Source organism: Nothobranchius furzeri, chromosome 12 (assembly GCF_043380555.1).
Source record: "Nothobranchius furzeri strain GRZ-AD chromosome 12, NfurGRZ-RIMD1, whole genome shotgun sequence".
In the NCBI taxonomy this organism is placed as follows: Eukaryota; Metazoa; Chordata; class Actinopteri; order Cyprinodontiformes; family Nothobranchiidae; genus Nothobranchius; species Nothobranchius furzeri.
The window spans coordinates 25406536-25426658 of record NC_091752.1 but is presented as its reverse complement, the minus strand read 5'-3'; the positions used below and the strand labels follow the sequence as shown (position 1 = coordinate 25426658).

Below are 20123 nucleotides of genomic sequence, written 5' to 3'. Positions count from 1 at the left end.
AGATGCATGTTTAGGGGCAGAATGTGATCAGAAATTAAATTATTTTTCTATCATTTTAATCTGAGTGTGTTGGTCTTTAGGAACAAAAGGGGGATAGCCCAGGGCTCCGTCATCTCATAATCCATCCACCTAGTGGAAAACACCAAAGCTGCTTTTCTGAACACATTTTCAAAACAAGGAATGCTTTCATCTTTAGTGTTTGTTGTTTTCATCATGATTCTGAAAATATCCGTCAGTGGGCCGTTTTAGTTTCAGTTTGGTCTCTGATTGGTTTAGACTCTCCGTCCTAACTGGTGTTAAAGGATATTAGATACACACATGGTCACTGACATGTTAAGTGTTTATACTGGGGCTCCATGGATCTTTAAAAATACTTTCCATAATTAAGGCCTTAAAATGACAAGTAATCCTTTTAACTATTAAAAATACCATAGGCCCAATGAACAAGATTAATTTATAATTTAAAAAAATATTTTTTTGCTATATCAATAAAGAATTTTGTGAATTTCTAATTGGTGTTTTGCATTTTTGCGTATGAGACTGTCATGAGAGGAACCAACAGCATATTTAGTGTGTGTGAGGGGGCCATTTTCAGATAGTGGTTCTGCTTTGTTGGTTTTTGGAAATTACATGCACTGTCATTGTCTGCAGAACAGTTATCTTGATGTTTGTGTTATTTTTCAGCTCTTTCAGTTCCACTAAAGGTTTAGACAGGATTATTAGTGTCAGATTTTAGCAAGCAGCCTTAAAAATGTTTTTAAAAAGTCTTCCTTGAACCTGCATTTACTCCGTTATAGAAGTTTATATTCTTTTTAATGAAGTAAATCATCTGTTCTCCTTTTTCAGACCCCGGGGCTGAGGGCAAAGCCTGGCCGCCTGCAGTGGTATGCAGAGAAATGCATTGCTCTCAAGCAGGTGACACAACCGGGCAACAAAACACACCTGAGAGCAACACAAGTGAATATTAACGCTTGAATCGTGTGTTTGTGTTGTTTAGATGGAGGCCCTGGAGCAGATGGTGGAACTAACAGCTAAGCTGTTTGAGTGTGACAGAGATGAGATGTACAGTTATATCCTCAAGCTCTGCAGTAAGTGTGTGTGTGTGTGTGTGTGTGTGTGTGTGTGTGTGTGTGTGTGTGTGTGTGTGTGTGTGTGTGTGTGTGTGTGTGTGTGTGTGTGTGTGTGTGTGTGTGTGTGTGTGTGTGTGTGTGTGTGTGTGTGTGTGTGTGTGTGTGTGTGTTATATCAAGCCTCAGTGTCTTCTTCTCACTTGACCTCTCACCTTTGCCTGGGACCAGTCAGGAGGAAGCAGAAGAGGTGGTGTGATTGCTGCAGCCACGAGCAGAGCTGATAACAATTGTGATTGGAGTGTTGAAGCTGATTGTCATTGTGCCCTCTTCTCTGAACACACACATACGGACTCTAGTCTAGTGGTGCGTTTCATAAATTGCTGCAGAGCCGAAGGGTCATCAGTTGATCAGATTAGAGCTTCGATGGCTGCTCTTTGTGAAAAATTTCTTTTCTAATACCCCAACACACACACACACACACACACACACACACACACACACACACACGCACGCCTGTGTGTCCTACCTTTATGACTAAACACCTGTCATATCCCTCATTTGTTTCTGGTTGGTTTTCAGAGGTCACAAACGACTGGCAGAAGGCAGAGTCCATCTGGACAAAGATGCAGGAGGAGAACGTGATTCCCAGAGAAAGGACGCTGCGTTTGCTAGCTGATGTTCTGAAGAGTAACGGCCAGAAGGTGCCGTTTGAGGTGCCTGAGGTAAAAACTCAGATTTGTGAGACCTGATTTGATGCAGTAGATAACATTTAACTAGCGGTTTCTGTGGTGAGACAAAGCAGAGCACGTAAATCTGGAGGGTCTTTATCATAGCTTCCCACTGTTTTGCAGCATGCTATGTTTCTAATGCCGTAAAGATGCATAATAAGGCCGGTGTTATCAAATTAAGACAGGATGAACAGGAAACGGCTCTAGCTGCAGGAACATGAAGGATCTTTTTGCAACATTCTGTAAATTTTGATGCTGATTATACTAAAACCACTTCACCCTTCATGCTTTTGTGTCATTAATACTTATTTTTATTCTGATGACGCTACAGTTTAGTTTTTTTAATTAAAAATGGAGTACCCAAAGAGGAATCTGACCCTCAGACAGTCAGAGCTAACCTCAACTCCACCCAAATAAAAAAAGAAAAATCCAAACTCTCATCAGCTGCTCTCCAACCCCCCCCCCCCCACACACACACACACACACACACACACACACTTTGCTCCACTTTAATCCTCTGTTCATTACATGCAGAGCAAACAGGATTGAGGCTCTGATCTGAAGTGTAGTCAATCAGAGCAGCTGGCTGCTGAACAGAGTTACAACTTGATCTGTCTGTAAATCTCTAATGCCCGACTAATTTACGCAGCAGCTAAATGCCTCCATATGGCTGCTGCTGGATGCTCAGCTGGACTGCAATGAAGTCAGTCTTATTTTTAATTTTTTTTTGTTAAGGTATATTTACATAAAAAAACAGAGAGGTGTTACCGAAAAGCTGCTTTGTTTCTGCCGCTCCCAGATTTTTCTCCCGTTTTTCACTTTGCATGCTCCTGCAGCGTGAAGCATGATGAGACAGGAAGTGATTGCTGTTTCCTGAAGCGATGAACTTGGCCACCCCGGGGGCTCTTCGGTTGACACTTCCCGCTCCAACACACAAACTCTCTAACGCGCACACTTTTCTTTTGCCCCTTGGGGTGCCAGACCTAATTTGCCCCTAGCCAATACAGCTTAACCCCCTCCCCTGTCAGCCACACGGGTGAGCGAGCATTACAGGCCCGTCGTTATTGCACCGCCACACACACATGTGCACACACACATCACCAGCTTTTAAGGCTAGATGTAGCTGCGTTTTGATGGAAATATCACACAGCTTCTGCATTGTTGTGTGTGTTTTCAGACGTGGTATGGGCAAGTTACCTCCAGCACAATACAGGTCAAGTCACTACCCACCCCCTACAAAGTGGAAGGTGGTGCTTATTACCAGGACCGTCTGCTGGCTCTCTGTAAGAAGGGCAAAGCCAAAGGTAAGCAGCAGCAGGAGGTCCATGTGCTGTCCTACATCACACAGGAAGCTGAGTGTTGAAACTGAATAAAATAAATTTTCTTCTCTCCTTTGCTGTTTATGTTTTTATTTTTTTATTTTTTTGCAGAAGCATTTGAGGTGCTGAAGGAGGCGGAAAATAAGGGCGTGGCACTAACTGCCCTCCCATATGATCACCTGATCCGTGCTCTGTTGAGTGAGGGATCCATCGAGGAAGCCATGGTAGTCAAGAAAATGTAGGTGTCATAACAGTGTAGGAGTAACATACGTATGTATTTGGGTGCTTTTAAAGCTTAATATACTACACTACACTTTGACCAATATGATGTGAATTTCTATATAAATATGGAAATTCAGTCTGATTGGTCTTTGAATGTTAACCAGAAGATTTAGAATTCTTTGTTTATTCAGGGATTGTAAGACACTTCGTATTAATTCAAGAGGAGAGTCAAGTTTATAAAAATAAAAAAAAATTATTTCCTAAACAATTAAAAACATGACAACTAGGACACTTTATGTGATGAATGAATCTAAGTGGATGGAATGTGAGGTGTGATGATGTGTGAATGTGATGTTATCAAAACCTTTGTATCTGGAGAAAGTGAGTTCTGAGTGGGAGTGAATTTGGTCTGCTATAACTATAGTGATGGTTTATAAAACCACATCAGACGCAATCTGTCGAGTCTCAAAGACCCCCGTGGTAGATCCGGAATGTGTTGAGGTCCGGGGACCTCAGAGGTACCTAAGTCCGTAGAAGAAACCGCTGTGCCGACTAGACTGGTCTCGAGATGTCTCCAGGTCACGCCAGTTGTTATTTGCGTCTTAGGAATAACTCTTAAGGAGTTGAAGTTGGTTCAGCTTTGTTCTGAAGGAACCGTTTGCGGTCAGCTGTAGCATGCAACAGGTTTTTGACAGCTGTCAAAAGGTGCTCTAGGTTAAAGAGGTTTTGCTTTGGATGGCCGGTCTGAAGCTTTCTCAAGAACTGACTCACATTGAAGTGAGCTCAGTTTGAACAATCGTCATATTTTGATTTACTAACAAATCAGAATTTGACATGTACAAAGGGTTTTTCCAACAAACCTCAGAAAACACGCCTTGCGTCAGATACAGGAGTTCTGATTGGTGGAACCGAAAGCATTGTGTCTTATATTAGTTTAACCTTGTCATTGTCACGTGTCTGAGTGTGTGAGCTGTCAGTAGATAGTGATTCACTTGTTAAATCTAACTTTACTCAGGGTATCCGCGGGTCCTTAAAAAGTCTTAAAAAGTCTTAAATTAGCTTTTCCAAATTTAAGGCCTTAAAAATCCTTAAAAATGACAAATAATCCTTAAATACAGTTTCCAAAGGTCTTAAATTACCAAAGACCCAATAAACAAGATTCTTTTATTTCTATAAAATTTTCATGAATTTCTAGTTAGTATTCAGCATTTTTTGTGTATGATATTGGCAAAAGCGGAACCGTACACATTCAGCTGGTTGTGAAAGGGGGCTATTTTTAGATGAGCACATTAGCTGGTTGAGCTAGTGGGAGCTTGCGCCATGGGGAAGTGCAAGTTTAATGGTAACTAGATGGCAAATCCCACGTTCGCGACGTGGTTAGCACCGGTTCCAGGCAATAGCTGGAAAATAAAGCTTAAATTAAATTATAAAATAGCTTAAATTTGGTCTAAGTGGCCTTAAAAAAGGTCTTAAAAAGTCTTAAATGTGGCTCCCTTAAACCTGCAGATACCCTGTTTACTGATCATAACATAATACAATTCATTTCAACCACAGTCATTTAAGCACAGATTAATCAAAACATTGTTATTATTCTTCAACCATTATTGTTCATTCAACCATATGATTATTTACTCATCTTCAACATAATATGATTTAATTATGAAAGCTGAGCTCCAGACCTTCTTTCTTCACAAAGTCCAGGACATTAGGGATAGTCTTGTGCAACCAGGATCTGGCTCTCCTGATGTACCACCAGAACCTCCCTCATTCTGTAACTTTACTCCCATATATCTTAGTGAATTGTCAGATCTGATTGGAAATATGAAACCAGCAGGTTCTCCTGAGGACCCTCTCCCCCCGAGGATGGTGGGTGATGTCATCCAGGGTATCCGCGGGTCCTTAAAAAGTCTTAAATTTGCTTTTCCAAATTTAAGGCCTTAAAAGTCCTTAAAAATGACAAATAATCCTTAAATAGAGTTTCCGAAGGTCTTAAATAACCAAAGACCCAATTAACAAGATTCTTTTATTTCTATAAAAATTTAGTGAATTTCTAGTTAGTGTTCAGCATTTTTTTTGTGTACGATATTGGCGTAAGCGGAACCGTACACATTCAGTTGGTTGTGAAAGGGGGCTATTTTTAGATGAGCACATTAGCTGGTTAAGCTAGCGGGAACTTGCGCCATGGGGAAGTGCAAGTTTAATGGTAACTGGATGGCTAATCCCACGTTCGCAACGTGGTTAGCACCGGTTCCAGGCAATAGCTGGAAATTATAGCTTAAATGTAATTTAAAATATTGCTTAAATTTGGTCAAAGTGGCCTTAAAAATGGTCTTAAAAATTCTTAAATTTGGCTCCCTTAAACCTGCAGATGCCCTGTCATCCCTATTTTGGGCCCCGCCATCTTAGACATTTTTAACTCTAGCTTGGCTACTGGCGTGTTTCTTACTTCTTTTAAAAATGCGGTTGTGCAACCAATTTAAAAAAAACCTGGTTTAGACAACTCAAACCTTGCAAACTTCCGGCCAATATCCAAATTACCGTTTTTGTCTAAGGTCCTTGAAAAGATTGTCTATTCACAGATTACAGCACACATGAATAGCTTTTCTCTGGTTGATGTGTTCCAGTCTAGGTTTAGGCCACTTCACAGTACTGAATCAGCCCTTCTTCGCGTGACCAATGACATCCTGGTGGCTTCTGACTCTGGGTCGCCTGTTTTGCTCCTACTATTAGATCTCTCTGCAGCATTTGATACCTTTGACCACGATATTTTGCTGGATAGACTTGAGTCATGGGTAGGGCTTAGGGGTGCCTCACTTCAGTGGTTCTGCTCATACCTGTCAAACAGAGTTTTCAAGGTTCAGTTGGGTAATTGTTCCTCTACATTCCTTCCACTTCCATGGGGAGTCCTGCAGGGATCTGTGCTTGGGCCTCTCCTGTTTTCAATTTACATCCTCCCCCTGGGTTTCATCCTGAGGAAATATGGCCTGGGCTATCATATTTATGCAGATGATTGCCAGATCTACCTGGCTTTGAACAAACCAGGCTCCCTCTCTCTTCTGGACCAATGTTTGGCTGAAGTGAGGGTTTGGCTTGCCAACAATTTCCTTAAGCTGAATGATTCTAAGTCTGAGGCACTCCTGATGTCCCCTAACAAAACCACACACTTATCTTCCGATTTGGACACTCTCCCATATGACCTCAAGCAGTGTGTTACCAACCTGGGGGTGAAACTGGATACACACTTTTCCATGGGCCCTCAGATTAACGCAGTGGTCAGATTGTGTTTTTATCAGCTGCGCAGACTAGTTTGCTTAAAACCAATCCTGAAACGAGCACACCTGGAATCTGTAATTCATGCTTTTATCATCTCCCGACTGGATTATGCAAATTCCATTTTAATTGGTTTACCTGCTTCCACTCTTAACAGGCTAACAAAACAAAAAAACAACACTTAACAAACACCCCTAGAAGAGACCATATCACACCTGTACTGGCGCAGCTCCACTGGCTACCCGTAAACTTCAGAGTCAAGTTTAAAATCCTGACTTTTGTTTTTAAGGCCCTGAACGGTCTGGCTCCGGATTACCTGTCTGATCTTGTGACTTGTTATGTGCCAAACCGGGCGTTGAGATCTGCTGTTTGCCTGCTGCTTCGCGTTCCAACAATGAAATACAAAACGCGGGGGCAGCGTGCTTTTGTCTATGCTGCTCCGACACTCTGGAATGCTCTTCCTCTTTCAGTGAGGCTGGCACCGTCCCTCCTCCGGTTCAAGTCGCTACTTAAGGCTCACTTTTACGATCAGGCATTTTTAAATCCCTGACTTTTATTATTTTACTATGTGTCTTTTTATTGACCGTGATTATCTGCCTTGTTGTGTATTTTATTGTTGACCGTGTATTGTTTTATATTGTGTTTTTACTTTTTATTCAGTACAGCACTTAGGTCGGCTGCCATGCCGTTTTTAAATGTGCTTTATAAATAAAGTTGGTATGGTATGGTTGGTATGGTAAAGTTCATCCGTCTTGTCCTGTGAAGCGAGCAGTCTTAGATAAGAGGGAGGTTGGAGGGACCTTGGGCAAGCACTGAATCTTTCTTGCAGATTAAAGCCCCAGTTAAGACTTATGTCTCCATGTGACCCGATACTGAAGAGGTGACCTGTAGATGGAAAAACAGACCATTTCCGGAGGCTACAACGGATCATCCTAAAGCTAGTCTCAGATCATGTTCATGATGCACCATTCCTTCCCAAAATCTAAATTTGCTGTCTAAGGATCATCTTCCAAGCACTCATTCACAAATTGGATATTTAAGAGTTAGGAATGGGATTTAATGATCACACAAAAACAAGAAAATTTTATCACCCACGGCTGAAAGGCTGGTGATACTGTTTTTGCCTGTGAGTGCTTGTTAGCAAAATATTTCACTGCATGACTTGCAACAAAACTCTTAAGTCAACCTGATTCAAGATTTCTGCGACAGCTGTTCAACTTTCGCAAACACAAAACGCTTTAACTCTCGTCAGCTGTTAGGTTTGAGCTAAGATTTGGTTCATAGGTGAGTTATTCATGTCTTACTCATGCAGTGCTAACCGATTATTCTTGATCTTTCTATATTGCATAAGATAAGATTCCAGTGGAAAGATCTAGACAAACCCATAGCTGTTAATTTTGCTCTGCAGGTCGGTCTTGGCACGTTCCATTGTAGACTCAGCGGGTCCACCATTGGCTCTGCTAAGTTTAGGCCAGGATAATCACAGAGCGCTGTGTTTGTAGGGAGATTTTGGGCGAGCTCGGCACCATCACATCAGATCTTTCTTTCTTTTTTTTTAATGATGATGGCAGCGCTGTGTTGGAGGGTCAGGAGTGGCGCTGATTCGAAACTGTTTTGGCATCAACCTTGGACGTTTTGACTTCTTTGAGATGGGTGCAGATACTTAAGTCATTGATGTTTTTGCTTTTTCGTAAACAACGGTGTATGACAGACTGTCTCGTTGGACGATTTCTGTAGCAATAGATCTCATTGTTCTTTGCTCTGAATGTGTTCAGAGACAGTCTGACAGACAACCATAGATTTCGCCCCACGATCGAGCTGTGCTTACGGGTTGGAGCTATTCTATTTATTTAGGATTTCATTATCTTATTTATCTCTCACTTCTCCTTGTAGCTCCTGCTGGATGGTTTAAGTGGAAATCTCTGATTTCCTGTGGTTTCTGCAGTTTGGTCTTTAGTATCTAAGCTCTCTCTGATCTGATGTAACCCACCAGTTTTTCTGCTTTTATTGCTTCCAGTTAAAGCATTTGATATATAAAACATTCACCCTCAGACCGGACAGATGGTTCATCTCTGTGTTTTAGCTTGAGCATGAATAAATTCTGGTGTAGTTAATTCTTCGCTACTTCTCCCCATCATCCTCCGCTGGTGGCAACTGGGGACAAAACCGCAGCTCCTCTGCAGACATGAGGATTATAAACTGATTGTATGTTAACATACTCAACCCTGCTGGATATGAACAATGGTTCATACTAAGCCCCAACACACACACACACACTCAAGATTAATTCCGGTTTTCTGGGGAAGTTGGTGACTTTGTGCTGAAGCATCAATCTTCCTCCAATTAGTGATGTATCATGTGTTGTTGTGCTACCGAGGCCACATCAGAGCCTGGAGACGTGCAGAGGTATTACAGACCCCAGCTTAACACCGAGCCAATCTTTTTGCTGTTTGTCTTGTTTTTTAGATAATCTTCATCTCCTTTTTGTCCCTTTTCTCTTTCTTCAGAAGAAAACATTGCAGCAAAGAGATAATAACATAATGGCACACACTGAGAGAAGAGCTGCTGTTGCTAAATTGTACAGAAAGGAAAACATGTAAAAACATCCATTAGACTATCAGTCTCTTCCCTGGTCTCCCCCCCCCCCCCCCCCCCCCCAGCTCTCTACATGGTTTGCACTCTTTTATTACAAGAATAATCATATCAATTTTAGGCCCGTGTTTCAACAAGCACAAGGCAAATACGAGTGATAACCCATCTCCAGTCTCTGTTTGAATTGGTTTGTGGCATCCCCCGCCTGGATAAAAGCGTAGTTTATCTGCACGCTTAATGAGAAGTGAAATGAGCTGAGAGGAGAGTTGTGCAAAGATGGAAACGGGAAGGAAAAAGGCAGAGATAAAAGGGGCTAAATGGGAAAAGAGGAGTGAATGGGAGTAGGAGGGCTAGATTTAATCATGTATGGGGATAATGAAGACGCTATAGGCATTAATTCTGAGTGTGTGCGTGTGTGTGTTTTTAGGTAATCTGTACAGAATTGAGCAATGGGGTGCTTATGGTGAGATTAAGGTTTGATGAGAGAGGAGAAGAAGCATTGGCTTAAATGCAATATCCCTAGAAGGAGAAGGTGAGAGCAGTGTGTGTGTGTGTGTGTGTTGGGGAAAGGTGAGTGAAAGGACAGCCTGGGGAGATTTTCTCCCCCTTGATAAGAATAATTCTGACCCCACACCCCCTGCTGCTCGGTCTCCACGGCAATCAGTCAGCGACCCTGTTACTACTCCAATCTTTGGCTTGACCCCGTCACAGCAGCTGCCGGATGCTGCTGCTTGGCCTGGTGTCGCCGTGGTGATAAGGATTGCCAGACTGATGCTCAATTGAGCGGAAGGATTAATCTGGTTGCAGGGCTATAATAATAAATAAAGAAAAAGCAGAAGGCAAGTTTGATTGAGGTTTTAGTGGTTAAAAAAAGCAGTAAGTAAATGCAGGTGGAGGGGAGAAGGAGCAGCACCCAGAGGCCTCAGAACTAGCCTTCCTCTCGCAGACGGACCAGAAACATGGAGGAATGTCACGTATACACGGACATCAATCAAGTCCTTGATGTCTGTGTTATTTTCAGGTCACAGCAGTCGCTTTACAAAGGGCTCAGACCTGCTGCCAATCAGATTTGTGCCTTTTGTCTTGTATGTTTCAGCTCATGTGTTTATCTCCTCTGTGGAGTCTAATGCCTTTCTAAATGTGATGCTTCATAATGACACAGAATAGATAGTTCATTCAACACAGATTATAAAGACTTCCTCCTAATGGTACACGCCAGTGTCGGCTTTAAAGTTGGAAGTAATGTTTTTTCTTTTAGCGTCAGTCGTACGCGGATAAAATCTTTCATTTGTTCTCGATCTAATATCGGAATCTCACACCATAAATAGGTAATTCCCGCTCATTTTCTTTGAAAAACAGCTCACCCCTTTGGGGATTACACGATCCAGAAATGAAAACCTGCAGCCACGCTACTCGTGCAAAGGCACAACAAGTCTTTCTTGTTTTCCATTAGTTGTAAAGATTATCTCATGGTGGCGTTTTTGTGTTTTTCCTGCTAAACATTTGGATAAAATGATGAGATGTTGTGGCGATTTAATCACCTGAGCGTTTTGTTTTTGCAGTGCAGCAGGGTGTTGTTGCAGAGGTCTTCTGTGGAGCGATTCCCAGTATAAAGAGTTGTTGTGTTACATCTATGAGATTTAATTTAATCAAACTGAAGTTTTAAGAGTGGTGATGAAGAGCTTTGTTCTCATTTAGGGCCGAGTCTCATGTGCCAGGCTTCAAATTGAGTGAAATCGCCAACAGTTTGCTGATCATCTCGTACAGCGTGAGAGGACAGGTCAAAGGTAAGAGCTAGACACACACTCTCAGTCACACACACACACATACACACACTCACTGTGCTTCTTTGCAGAGGCGATGGAGAGGCTGAAGTCCATGCTTCAGTTAGATTTTGTGCCCTCGACCCTCGCCATCACCCGGCTGGTTCAGGCCCTCGCTAACCACGGCGATGTGGCAGCGATTCAGGAAGTGGAATCACTAATTACGAGTCTTGGAGCAGCCACCAACCTGTCCAGCATGGTGTTTGTCAACAACACAGCCCTTGCACATATCAACAAGTAAGGCTTCTGGCTAAAATGGCTGCAAAATGTATTATTTTTTAAACTCTTAACTTGTTCAGTTTAAACAAAAACATCACACGACCCAAAAAAATAGACTCTAGACGAGCCGAGCTGCAAGTTAGACGAGCGAAATCCAATTTCTGTGCACTCCAGTGTGGTTTCTCCTCTTGTCTTGTGTAAACACTCTTACCAGCAGTGTGATGAGATCGGTGATGACACGCTGTTATAGTAAAAGCTTACAGAGTGAGCGGGTGTCGGGAACAAATAGGAAACAGAGGCGTGATAGGATTATTCAGGGCTACTTTTAATGTGGTGAAAACACCCGTCCTCCTATAACGCTTCAGCGCCTCTCCAACAAAAAGAGAGCAAAATAATAAAACGAGCCGCACATCAAAGTTTTATCGTGCCACTTGCTGCATTAGCACATCTCCGTGCCAACGTGGAGGGACAACAGGAAGTGAAAAATAGCACGGCGGCCTCACGCCTGATTGGCCACCGCGGTGCCGGTCTGTCAGCTTGAACCCTGACCTCTGGAAGCGGTGCTCTGAGCCTCTCTGACACGTGCTTCCCCCTCCACTGTATCTGAGTCAAGCTGACTTTTTAAGAGCTGCAGCGGAAAAGCAGAGCCGGTCCGGAAAAGCGGAGCGCCACATTTAGAGGGGCCTCTTGCTGAATTATTCAGACGGTCCCCGTCGCAGCGATCAGCGTGGATGTATCCCCTCACGTCTAGAGGCTCGCGGTGCCGCACACACACCGTTTGTTAAATATTCATTACGACTAGCGGCGGTGGAGAGAGGGTAGGGAGCGTGAAGAGTTAGCAGAGAGCTCAGGTTGCCAGATTGAGTTGTTTCAGATTTGTAGGGTTTTTGTTTAGTTGTGGCAACCTCAGCATAAAAGAAACAACTTACTGGAAGAATGAGTAGGTTTGCACCCAAAGGGAGGTTGTAACGGACAGAAAAGGAAACTAATATTATTTTCAAAGTCTGAAAACAACATTCTGTTCTGCGATTGTCGAGGCGGCTGTTGCTAGCTGTGGTCGTAAGGTGGCCGGTGCCAGTCGTGGTGGCAACCCCCGTACCCGCTGGTGGACACCAGAGGTTCGGGGAGCCGTCAGGCTGAAGAAGGAGGCCTACAGGGCGTGGCTGGTCTGTGGGTCTCCGGAGGCAGCAGACAGGTACCGGATAGCCAAGCGGGGTGCAGCAGTGGCAGTTGCCGAGGCAAAATCTCGGGCGTGGGAGGAGTTTGGTGAGGCCATGGAGAAAGACGATCGATCGGCTCCAAAGAGGTTCTGGCAAACTGTCCGGCGCCTCAGGAGAGGAAGGCAGCAACTCGCTCACACTGTTTACAGTGGGGATGGGGAGCTGCTGACGTCAACTGAGGCTATAGTCGGACGGTGGAAGGAATACTTTGAGGAGCTCCTCAATCCCACCAATGCGCATTCCGAGGAGGAACCAGAGCTGGGAGGCCTGGGGATGGACTGTCCGATCTCGGCGGCAGAAGTTGCTGAGGTAGTCAAACAACTACACAGCGGCGGAGCCCCGGGGGCGGATGAGGTTCGTCCTGGGTATCTCAAGGCTATGGATGTTGTAGGGCTGTCATGGTTGACACGTCTCTACAACATTGCGTGGTCATCGAGGGCAGTTCCTAGGGAGTGGCAGACCGGGGTGGTGGTCCCCATCTTTAAGAAGGGTGACCTGAGGGTGTGTTCCAACTATAGGGGGATCACACTCCTCAGCCTCCCTGGAAAGGTCTACGCCAAGGTACTGGAGAGGAGGGTCCGATCGATAGTTGAATCTCAGATAGAGGAGGAGCAATGTGGTTTTCGTCCTGGCCGTGGAACTGTGGACCAGCTCTATACCCTTGCAAGGGTGATGGAGGGGGCATGGGAGTTTGCCCAACCAATCCACATGTGCTTTGTGGATTTGGAGAAGGCTTATGACCGTGTCCCCAGGGGCACCCTGTGGGGGACGCTCCAGGAGTATGGGGTGGGTGGCTTTCTGTTAAGGGCCATTCAGTCCCTTTACCAGAGGAGCGTGAGTTTGGTCCGCATAGCCGGTAGTAAGTCGGACCTGTTCCCAGTGAGGGTTGGACTCCGCCAGGGCTGCCCTTTGTCACCGGTTCTGTTCATCACTTTTATGGACAGAATTTCTAGACGCAGCCGTGGTGTGGAGTGTGTTGAGTTTGGTGGCAGGAGAATCTCGTCTCTGCTTTTTGCGGATGATGTGGTCCTCCTAGCTTCATCCAGCTCTGACCTTCAGCTCTTGCTGGGTAGGTTCGCGGCCGAATGTGAAGCGGCTGGGATGAGGATCAGCACCTCCAAATCTGAGACCATGGTTCTCGACCGGAAAAGGGTGGCTTGCCACCTCCGGGTCGGGGGAGAGGTCCTACCTCAAGTGGAGGAGTTTAAGTATCTCGGGGTCTTGTTCACGAGTGAGGGTAGGAGGGATCGGGAGATCGACAGGCGGATTGGTTCGGCGTCTGCAGTGATGCGGACGCTGAGCCGATCTGTCGTGGGGAAGAGGGAGCTGAGCCAGAAAGCCAGGCTCTCGATTTACCGGTCGATCTACGTCCCAATCCTCACCTATGGTCATGAGCTTTGGGTAATGACCGAAAGAACGAGATCGCGGATACAAGCGGCCGAAATGAGTTTCCTCCGTAGGGTGGCCGGGCTCAGCCTTAGAGATAGGGTGAGGAGCTCGGACATTCGGGAGGGACTCGGAGTAGAACCGCTGCTCCTCCGGATCGAAAGGAGCCAGTTGAGGTGGTTTGGGCATCTGGTCAGGATGCCTCCTGGACGCCTCCCCGGGGAGGTGTTTCGGGCATGTCCTGCCGGCAGAAGGCCCCCGGGTCGACCCAGGACACGTTGGAGAGGTTACATCTCCAATCTGGTCCGGGAACGCCTTGGGGTCCTGCCGGAGGAGCTGGTGGACAAGGCCGGGGAGAGGACGGCCTGGAGCTCCCTAATTGGGATGCTGCCCCCGCGACCCGGACCCGGATAAGCGGAGGAAGACGAAGACGAAGAAAACAACATTCGGAGCAACTTTTTCTTGTAGTAACAAACTCAAACACAGCCACGTTGGACATTTTTTATGTAGTCCGTAATAAATGAGTGTTCAACTTGCACACAACCTTTTTTTTAAGTAAAACCAAACAGTAGTTGCTCCTCTAATTTTCCGACCCCATTCCTCCTCAGTGGTGATTTGAACGCAGCGGTGGAGTTGTTGGAAGACATCTACACGAGACCAGACAGCTCAAACCCAAGTATATCATTTGTCTTCAGGAAAGTCCTGGAATCTGGCAACGACAAAGCTCTGGACAAGCGTAAGACACACAAACCGGCAGGTGTTCAAAAGAAATGCCCATGATCCACATGCAGATGGGACGGTTTCAGCTTTGGAGTCCGGCGGTGTGAGATGGAAACCGACCCGTGTGTGTTTGTACTGTTGCAGTGAGTGCTATGGCAGAGCGGCTAGCCAACCACTTCTCCTGCTACAGACCGTCCACGGATCTCTTCCTCCAGCTGCTGAACATGGACAAAGTGGAGGACGCCAGACTCGTGCTGGCTGTGAGTATCTGGTGGGGGAAGGGAAGGGGGGTGCTTTACATGTGAAACATCACTGATTTCCTGTTGAGATTTCAAATTTCAGATACTTTGAGTGTGTATGACTTTCAGAATAGTTTCAGTCCACATAAAGGTTAAATGCTCCATGCAGCCAGGACATTTGTTGTATTTTGTTGTTATGATGATCAAAAACAAATCAACAATCATTGAAGGAAACTGGCTTTCTGCACAGGGTTAAGGAGGGGATGCATTTGTGTGCAGATCCCTGCATTACTTCACGTTTTGTGCATCTTTTGTTAGTAATCATGGATGTTTTTGTGCAGCTCATGTCATCTATCAGACCGTCCTACAAGTGAAAACTTTTTAAACAGCAACATGAAGCTGACATTCATCCAGCTTCAGCCACATTTCACCCGCTGAGCCCGGCGGTATTAACCTGGCTGTCTGAGACTTCACTTATTCATCATAGTTCATTCATTACAGCTCGGTGACTTCTCACTGATCCCTGGGACATGAATACGTAGCAGTTAAAAGGGAGGAAGAGGAGGTTGCACAGATGATGATGATGATGACTTGACTTCCTCCTGACTCTTAGTGCTTCCGTTTCCGTAGCAACTTCCTCATCATCAGCTGGTGTCTTACCAGAAACCACATATCTGATGTCAAAGCTAAAGGCCCATGCTGCAACAATTTAGAATCTGGTGCAGCATTTTTGTTTAAACCGACAATCAGCTGATGAGTTTCTAAATTACTTTGAGAGAAATACAAAAAATATCTCCTTCTGTGAACCAGTTGGGTCGATTTCCACAATAACTAATCGCACAGGAAGTCAACATGCTGGGATGTCTGACTAACATGCATGTTAATGAACGGATACATTACTCACTACTCCCATCTTTATTATTATTTAAACACCAAAAAAGGTTGGAGGATTTTAAAGCTACAGCAGAAGGTGCACTCAGCGGGTCAGTGGGAGATGAGGAATCATTTTCTAAGGTTTTTACTCATTACGTTCATAAACTATTCAACATTTTTATGTACTATTCATCTTTGATGTAATCTGAGGCATCCGTGCATCATTACTGTCTCTTTAAAACCAAAGCTTTAGAAACATTGACTTAAACGCATTGATTTAGTAAAACGTGACTCATTCTTGCTGTTTATTCGTCAGAGTTGAAAGCAATTTGGGAGTTGAAGAGTTAACATGGACGTGCTAAACTGATGCAGAGTTTTGGGGGTAAAAATGTCCAACAATAACTCCTCTGGAAAATAAGACACCTAATCAGTAATAATAAGCATCCCTTGAAGGACGCATTTCTTGCAAGTCTTCCAACTAAGATCTCAAAGCTATTTTCAGTTAAAACAATCACAAAATCTTTCTCAGTCAGCTGACGACTCACCTGCAACCACATCAGATTTTAGCTCCATATCTGTTCTGTTTGTCTTTTATAAAGTTTGAGTTTTACAGCCGGACCTGGTTTGTTTTTGTCCTTCCTTAAGCCCCATCTGAGCGGCTTCCCCTGGGTCACTGGAGGGTAGCTGCAGCCTCACTCCTCCATCCCATCATAAGTGAAGCAGGACCAAAACTCTGAAAAGCTTTTAAGTAGGCAAGCAGACTGTAATGATGACGGGGCTATCAGGAGAGAAGGAGGTGAGGCCGGTGGGGAGCAGGAGGGATGAAGTCAGTCATTAAGAAGAAGCAACGGCGGCGAGGAGGGCGCTTAACAAACTCGTCTACATCTGCTAACACGCTCGTATGTGCTGGAATGGGTCGGCGAGGATTCCCAGGGCGAGCAGAGCTTTTAGGCGGTGTGTATGTGTGTGTGGGGGGGGGGGAGGGGGGGGAGGGGGGAGATACGGTAGGCCTGCTCTGGAGGAAAAATACAGAAAAGAAAGTGAGCGTTACTTCAAATGTAGCAGCATGGTCTTGGTCTAATTGACTGATTGTACTAAAACTGTTTCCCCACTTTGTGTGTGTGTGTGTGTGTGTGTGTGTGTGTGTGTGTGTGTGTGTGTGTGTGTGTGTGTGTGTGTGTGTGTGTGTGTGTGTGTGTGTGTGTGTGTGTGTTTCTGTTAAAAGCCTTACAAGCCACTTGCTTTTTAATTCTGTATGAAGCGAAGGAATGAAACGCATTAGTTTACGACTGGCTTGTAATCAGACGACCAAGAGAAGCTCTCACCAAGAATCGGTCCAGAAATCAAATACGGTCCGATTCTTTACTTTTTATTATAACATAATAAAAGTCAGATTTTTACTAGGCCTGGGCGATAAAACGATTTAATGAATTAATTAGAATTTTTTGTGCGGGCAGTTTAAAAAAGGTATTTTTACGTAATAGTGCCTTTTTGGCCCCCCTGAGCTTCCGTAGCGTAACGCCACAGCACGCACACGAAACAGCAACAGCAAGCCACTCCATGGCCACCGGTGAGAGTGGGAAGTTTGTTCCTAAGAAAGGAATGAAATCATCCGTTGTTTGGAACTGGTCTGGGTTTGTTGCGACGGACGTGGAGTGTGGCACTTTTATTCCAAGAGTGTTCATTTATTCATTTTTCATCTCAGAAATGAGGGTTACATTTGTTTTGCTTGTGATTTACTGAAAAACAAAATGGGCTTTAAGGTGCCTTCCATTTGTACTTATTGCTATTCTTAATAATTGAGGGTGAGAGAGAATCAGAAAAAAATCGCAAATCAAATTAAAAAAATTAAATCGGAGATTTTTTTTTAGGCTGTATCGCCCAGCCCTAATTTATACGTACAGTGTAACGTTTATTCACCCGTTAGAGGTCTGATTTATTTAACTAAAATCTATTCATTTGTTATCAAACACGAGTAGCAGTTTTTATTGCCTATAAAAATGTCTTCATTATTCTAAAACTTGGAGAAAAACTTGTTTACTTGATATCATTTAGGTGATTAGGATGATTTCCTGAAAATGTGCCAATTCTGATTTCCAGAGCTGAAACCAGTTAACGGTTTTTACCGTTTAAGGTTCATCTCAAGAATTATTATCGGTAATACCAGAATACATTCTTTTTAGCTTCCAATTAACTTTAAAATTGTGATTTTTGAAAGTAAAACCTTCCATGAATCTGTCCCATCAATGACCTCGGAACAGAAAATCTATCATTTAAGTTTCAGATTAAGCTGAACACCAGCTGATTCTGAGCTTAGATTATAATTAGAGCATAATGAGAGGCTGTTTAAAACATACTTTTTATTTGTCAACTGTAACTCATTAACCTGCTGATTATAGAAACATCCAGAACACCCTTCCAAAAACAGTAAAGCTGGCCAGTTTATTAGGAACACCTTGTTAGTACCGGGTTGGACCTCTTTTTGCCTTCAGAACTGCCTTAATCCTTTGTGGCATAGATTCAACCAGGTACTGGAAGCATTCCTCAGAGACTCTGGTCCATATTGACATGATAGCATCAAGCAGGTGCTGCAGATTTGTCAGCTGCACATCCATGATGTGAATCTCCCTTTCCACCACATCCCAAAATGTGCTCTATTGGATTGAGATCTGGTGACTGTGGAGGCCATCTGAGTACAGTGAACTCATTTTCATGTTCAAGAAACCAGTCTGAGATGATTGGAGCTTTATGACATGGCGCATTATCCTGCTGGAAGTAGCCATCATGGGTACACTGTGGTCATAAAGGTATGGACATGGTCAGCAACAATACTCAGGTATGTGGCGTTGCAGCAATGATCAATTAGTACTAAGGGGCCCAAAGTGTGCCAAGAAAATGTCCCCCTTACAATTACACCACCAGCAGCAGCCTGAACTGTTGATACAAGGCAGGATGGATCCATGCTTTCATGTTGTTGACGCCAAATTCTGACCCTACCATCAGGATGTTGCAGCAGAAATTGAGACTCATCAGACCAGGCAACATTTTTCCAATCTTCTGTTGTCCAATTTTGGTGAGCCTGTGTGAATCAGTTTCCCGTTCTTAGCTGACAAGAGTGTCACCTGGTGTGGTCTTCTGCTGCTATAGCCCATCTGCATCAAGGTTCGACGTGTTGTGCGTTCAGAGATGCTCTTCTTCCTACCTTGGTTGTAACGAGTGGTTATTTCAGTTACGGTTGACTTTCTATCAGCTCGAACCAGTCTGACCATTCTCCTCTGACCTCCAGCATCAACAAGGCATGGTCACCCACAGAACTGCCGCTCACTGGATGTTTCCCCTTTTTCACGGACCACTCTCTGTAAACCCTAGAGATGGTTGTGTGTGACAATCCCAGGAGATCAGCAGTTTCTGAAGTACCCAGACCAGCCTGTCTGGCAACAAGAACCATGCCATGTTCAAAGTCACTTAAATCACCTTTCTTCCTCATTCTGGAGCTCGGTTTGAACTGCAGCGGATCGCCTTGACCATGTCAGAATGCCTAAATGCATTGAGTTACCACCATGTGATTGGCTGATTAGTCATTTGTGTTAACGAGCAGTTGGACAGGTGTACCAATTAAAGTGGCCGGTGAGCGTAGTTTCTGCTAGATGAGTAACAGCCGAGTTAACACATCTTCCTCGTGTTCTTTCTACCCTAGTGCAGGGTGTCTGCGGGTCCTTAAAAAGTCTTAAATTAGCTTTTCCAAATTTAAGGCCTTAAAAATCCTTAAAAATGACAAATAATCCTTAAATACAGTTTCCAAAGGTCTTAAATGTCCAAAGACCCAATAAACAAGATTCTTTTATTTCTATAAAATTTTCATGAATTTCTAGTAAGTCTTCAGCATTTTTTGTGTATGCTATTGGCAAAAACGGAACCGTACACATTCAGTTGGTTGTGAAAGGGGGCTATTTTTAGATGAGCACATTAGCTGATTAAGCTAGTGGGAGTTTGCGCCATGGGGAAGTGCAAGTTTAATGGTAAATGGATGGCTAATCCCACGTTGGCGACATGGTTAGCACCGGTTCCAGGCAATAGCTGGAAATTATAGCTTAAATTTAATTTGAAAAAATTGCTTGAATTTGGTCAAAATGGCCTTAAAAAGGTCTTAAAAACTCTTAAATTTGGCTCCCTTAAACCTGCAGATACCCTGTAGTGGTTAACTAACACCATGAGGAGTGTGTGAAACATTTAATCATCCATCATGTTTTACATCCTGTAATCTGCTAATTTAAGCTCTAAAGCTGAACAGGAGTCACATGATGGACAGCTCAGTCTTAGCCCACCCCACATTTCCAGTGAGTAGCTGAAATGGCCTTTAATGTGACTAAGTGGTGATAATTATGCTTTCTGATGAGAAAAGTGCTGTACATTTAGGATCACAAAGAAACGAGTTGTTATTAG

General features: G+C 44.1%; 1 protein-coding gene across 1 annotated transcript in view; it reads left to right on the top strand.

The window, feature by feature from the left end:
- The window catches only part of lrpprc (leucine-rich pentatricopeptide repeat containing), a 68747-nt gene that overhangs the window by 42689 nt on the left and 5935 nt on the right, over nucleotides 1–20123 (top strand). Inside the window, exons 26-34 of the mRNA XM_015944617.3 lie at nucleotides 847–915; nucleotides 998–1088; nucleotides 1649–1791; nucleotides 2975–3101; nucleotides 3228–3354; nucleotides 10899–10987; nucleotides 11056–11260; nucleotides 14457–14584; nucleotides 14713–14828. Of these exons, the coding sequence (XP_015800103.3) occupies nucleotides 847–915; nucleotides 998–1088; nucleotides 1649–1791; nucleotides 2975–3101; nucleotides 3228–3354; nucleotides 10899–10987; nucleotides 11056–11260; nucleotides 14457–14584; nucleotides 14713–14828 (1095 nt within the window). The remainder of the gene's footprint in view (nucleotides 1–846; nucleotides 916–997; nucleotides 1089–1648; nucleotides 1792–2974; nucleotides 3102–3227; nucleotides 3355–10898; nucleotides 10988–11055; nucleotides 11261–14456; nucleotides 14585–14712; nucleotides 14829–20123) is intronic.